Genomic DNA, 5,058 nt, shown 5'->3' with positions numbered 1-5,058 from the left:
ATCAGACGTTGATGTGGCCCATTAGCATTTAGAGTATGTGTTTCTTAGCCGCGAGAAAGCCATATAAAGTCAAGAATTAAGTTCTTTCAGTGAAGGGAAAATTAAAAAAAATGGGAATGCTACTTTTTGTTGCAGACCCATTTGACTTTACGTCATGAAATTTATGAAAGATGTAATACAAAAGTAAATAAATTGTTTTTGATATTATCATTGGAAGTACTTATGAAATACAGATGTTGACACAAAGATAATTGCTTGAGGTTTGTAATGTTTCTAAACAAGTTTCTAATAGAAATTATTATTTTAAAAATCTTTTTTTTAATTATTTTCTTATTTTCGTAGACCTATTTTAATAAATTTTGTCAAACACCTAAAAGCTTTAAATAATGATGTGACATATATTTTTCCTTATCTCTTCAAAAATTCCCCCCAAGATTGTTTAATTAAAAACAATGCTTTTGTGCTGGGTCAAAGACCCGAAATTAAAATATATATTCGTATATATACACTCAAGCTAAGAACTACGTTAAACCTAAGAGAGAAATAAATGCTGGGAGTCTACCAGCTGAGCTCCTCGGGCAATCCGCCAGGATATTCGCCCGTTAGACAGGCGGTGCAGTAGCCAGCTTTCAGGGGATTCACATGGGCTTTGTTCATCTGGACGGCCTTCACCAGACCCTCCACACTCAAGTAGGCCAGACTATCCGCGCCCACATGATCGGCCAGCTGATCCGCATTCAGTTTGTTGGCTATGAGCTCCTCCCGCGTGGGAATATTGATGCCCATATAGCAGGGGTATTGCAGCGGTGGACTGGCAATGCGAATGTGCACCTCGGTGGCTCCGGCATCTCGCAGGAGCTTGATAATGGGTCCAATGGTGTTACCTCTTACTATGGAGTCATCCACCAGGACGATCCTCTTGCCTTCCACATTTTGAGCCAGGGCACCAAACTTCTTGGCCACTCCCAGTTGCCTTAATCTTGTAGAGGGTTGGATGAAAGTGCGGCCCACATAGCGATTCTTGCACAGGACCTCTCCGAAGGGCAGTCCCGATTCCCTGGCATAACCATGGGCCGCTGCTGTGCCCGATTCCGGAACCGAGCTGACCAAATCCGCATCCAAGGGGAACTCCCTGGCCAACTGGCGGCCACATTGCAGCCGGGCTGAGTAGACCATCTGACCCTCGAACATGGAATCGCTCCGGGCAAAGTAGACATACTCAAAGATACAGAAAGCCATGCGCTTGTAATCCGGACGCTCGACGATATCCACGGTTCTATAGCCATTCCTGGACAGCTCGATGATCTCGCCCGGTTCCACTTCGCGGACATATCGTGCTCCGATGGACAGGAAACCACAACTCTCGCTGCTGACCACCCAACCTTCGGCCAGTTGATCATTGATATTCGCATGACCTGCATCCACAGGGACTATTTTACCCAGGCAAAGAGGACGATTTCCATAGGAATCTCGCACGGCATAGATCTTATCCTTGTGCATCACCACCAGAGAGTAGGAGAGCGGGGCGAGGGTCATGAAGTGGCGAATCCTGGCCGGCCAATTGGGTCCATCGTGCTCGGACACATCCTCGGGGGCACAGCACAGGGATTGGGCAATCAGCTCACTGTCACTGTGCGTGGACAGGCCCACTCCTCGCTCCAGGACCTCCCGCCTCAAGGACTCACAGTTCACCAGCTCACCATTGTGGGCAATGGCGAGGGCTCCATGGGCCGTGTGGACCACAAAGGGCTGGCAGTTCACCACTTCCGAGGCTGCTGCCGTGGAGTAACGAGTGTGTCCTATTCCCAGGTTGCCCTTTAACTTTTTGATGGCCTCGTCGTTGAACAGATTGTTGATCATGCCCATGCCCTTGTGCACGCTGAAGTTCTTGGAGCATTTCCCCAGGCTGGTCACTATTCCCGCCGACTCCTGGCCTCGATGCTGCAGAGCCACCAGCCCCAGGCAGATCATTTGTGCTATGTCCAGCTGGAAGCAGAAAAATCCAATTTAAATAAGGCTTTTGTTTTACTTATTTGTTCCCAATATAGTATATTGAAAAAAAAAAAATTTTTCCTAATTTGGTCCACCCTAATATAATGTTTGTCAAAATAAAAAAAATACATTTTATATTTAGACCTATAGGTATAATATATTTGGCTATATTTACTTGAAGTCACATGAGAAGAGAACCGATAACGGTATGTGGGTTCCCGATCACGAATACGCTAGTACTTTCTGTTATTTTCCATTTCATTACAGACGGCAATAAAAACATGAACAACAGAGATTACAACCGCAAACCAAACCGCGTATACGGATTCGATTTGATTCGATCTCATTGACGTCACTACAGCCTCTGGGCATTGGCCACAGATACAGAAACAGTGTCGTTTGAGGATCGGCAGGGGGTATATTCGATGGATCTAGTGGGACGGAGCTTACCATTGACCCACTTGCCAGCTATTTGCATACGTCTGACGTACGACCATGTATTGCGGCATGGAATTTTGTTAGTCGAATGATCTGTTTATGACAGGCTCAATGATCGTTTTCTGATTTTGATCCCCCGTGATCGGAATTTGATGGGGTAATCCAATGCAAAGGTGGGGATCGTAGGCGGTTGATTCGGTTATCTACTGTTTGCTAGGTAATGTTTAGTATTTGTTAGCTGGCAACTGATTCTAATCTTTCTTAAGGTTCGACTATTGAAAAAGATTATGTAGTAATACGTTAACGTTATTATGAGACAGTGATTTTTAATATTTTGCTATGTAATTGTTTTCACAATTTAAAAATGAATTATTTTTTTTTAATTTTTGCTATTTTTAAATTTTTAAAATACTTTAATAGAGCGATTATTTAACTTAATAGACCATGTAACTTAAATTTTTGAATTTAATATAATGTTTTTTTACATTGGAAATACAAAATGTTGACTTGTAAAATCTCATATTTTTACAATTTTTTTTTAAAAGCCTATTTTTAATTTCTCTGCACTTTGAAGTCCAGAATTTAAAGACATTTCTCGCAGTAATTTTTTGCTTACCTGAGTTGGATAATCCCCGCATGCGATGGCTCCAAAAACACCGCACTCGCAGGTCATGCCGGTGGCATCCTCTCCTTTTTGCTGGACGGACTTGTAGATTTTGTCGGGAAACATTTTTGGAGATATGTCCTTCGAAGCCACATCCTTTGACTTCTGACAGCATCCCTCATCTTTTGCAGAGATTTCATAATTTATTAATTTAATCACTAATTAACTAATAATTTATTCTTACCCTTAGTGAGCTTGGCACAGCAATTTCCGGAATCACTTTGCGCCATGGTTTCCTTGGATTTTAATTACTATACGTTTTGAGTATCGATTTTCTTGTGTGGCACCTTTTGTGGGAATAGGTATTGAGTGGGATTGAGACACTGTACACTTTGCACGAGATCGCCGGTTAAGTCGATCACTTGATCACTGGAATTGTTCACGTCTGCATTGATTGAATGCCAGCGGAATTATGAATGTTCATGTTACAGCCGCGCCTAATTAAACCTCCGATCATCATCATCATCACGATCGGCGATACATATATGGGCAGGCAGCTGATATACTGGTACTTATCAGTTGAGCTGGGAATGCAATCATCTTGGCGACGGAGCGGTAGGGTTCCGGAGGTTCCGCAACCGCATCGAGCAAACGCATGTCGGGCGAAATTTGATACCCCCGTCGATTTATGCCAAATATGCCAAATAAACATTTGAATTTGGTTCTCACGTTTGGCTTTGATCGTCGCGAAGATTCAATGACCGCGTTATGTCTGTCTAGTCCTCAAATCACGCATCTCACTTCGGCATTGAGCTCGTCTCATGTGCGCCTTTAATCGAGACCGACATTATTTTCTTATCAGCCTAAATGCACTGGCACATGCATTTCAAGATCAAAGTTTAATTATTTTTAAGGGCCCCCCTTGGAGACAGTGTCAGCGAAATTTTCCCCTCCGTTTTTACATAACCCCCGTTCTATGTTGACACTTTGTTGCTTATCTGAGGCGACTCGAGGGAAAATGCGTTCATTGACGCATTTTAGAAGCGTTTTCCATACACTTTTGGCGTAAACAATAACAGATTAAAGTATATTTTTCTTTTGCAATTTAAATGGGCTGTGCTATCGCGAAAATACGGCTATTTGCAGGCCCCCAGTGGAGCGCTATCGGCGAGGGTTGATCGATCCGCTCTCGATCACACGATTGCCGATCGTAAACAATAAACAAATTCCACTCCAGTCGCCAACTAATCACTTGTGCTAATTATAGCCGCCTGTCCATCTATTATTCGCCAGAAACTTGTTTATAGGTTCGGAAAAACTTTGCCATGTGATCAACGGATTTTCGATTTGTGTATATTTTTTTTAGCACTGATCTTGTTTCCGATTATGATTCGTTTGCGATTTCGCACCCCATCTGATGCAATCGAAGCGACCGCAGGCATAAGCGTCTGCTGCGGTTGTCTACCTGATAAGTTGGGTCTCTCGCCCTCCCCTACAAAACCGATTCGAATAAGTGCTGAGCCAAACTGAGGGATCCAGACAAAACACCGCCGTATTTATAAACGTATTGTATAAGGTCGGCGAGACCTGGAAAGTTTTAATTACCACTCGTCTCACTGGTGGAATAAATAGTTTCAGTAACGGAAAAATAAGAGTGTCGCGTGGTGAAAATTAAAAATTATTTTATTCCAAAACAGGGTTTCAATTAGCTAGGTGACATTATTTACTGTAAGTTTTTCACTTTAAGAAACCATAAATTTTACACCAAATGGCAATTTCTTTTTAAACATTTCTTAGAGTGTGTAATTGACCAATATAAATTCAATTTTTTCCTAATCTCAACTTAGATTAATCTTTGAAAAATCACAATTAGCATCCCCATGACAATTGCTTTATCAAAACTTAAAGTTTCCACTTCCCGATTCCGACGAGTCATAGCTGACCTTTAACAAAGAGATAACCCATATAGGTAGACCCCCATCATTACCTTTTATTATCAGTATATATTTCGGCAAAAAAACAAA

At 42.2% G+C, this 5,058-nt stretch overlaps 1 protein-coding gene across 1 annotated transcript; it reads right to left on the bottom strand.

The window, feature by feature from the left end:
* Positions 1 to 456: 456 nt before the first annotated feature.
* Positions 457 to 4,108, bottom strand: Prat2 (Phosphoribosylamidotransferase 2). Its single transcript, XM_017079352.4, has 3 exons — positions 3,279 to 4,108; positions 3,047 to 3,216; positions 457 to 1,986 (listed from the first exon to the last, which is right to left on the bottom strand). The coding sequence occupies exons 1-3, from the start codon at positions 3,322 to 3,324 to the stop codon at positions 559 to 561; spliced, it is 1,644 nt and encodes a 547-aa protein (XP_016934841.2). The 5' UTR covers positions 3,325 to 4,108; the 3' UTR covers positions 457 to 558.
* Positions 4,109 to 5,058: the final 950 nt, after the last annotated feature.

Source organism: Drosophila suzukii, chromosome 3 (assembly GCF_043229965.1).
Source record: "Drosophila suzukii chromosome 3, CBGP_Dsuzu_IsoJpt1.0, whole genome shotgun sequence".
Taxonomy (NCBI): Eukaryota; Metazoa; Arthropoda; class Insecta; order Diptera; family Drosophilidae; genus Drosophila; species Drosophila suzukii.
The sequence above is the reverse complement of the archived record's forward strand: the minus strand, read 5'-3'. Positions and strand labels throughout refer to the sequence as shown.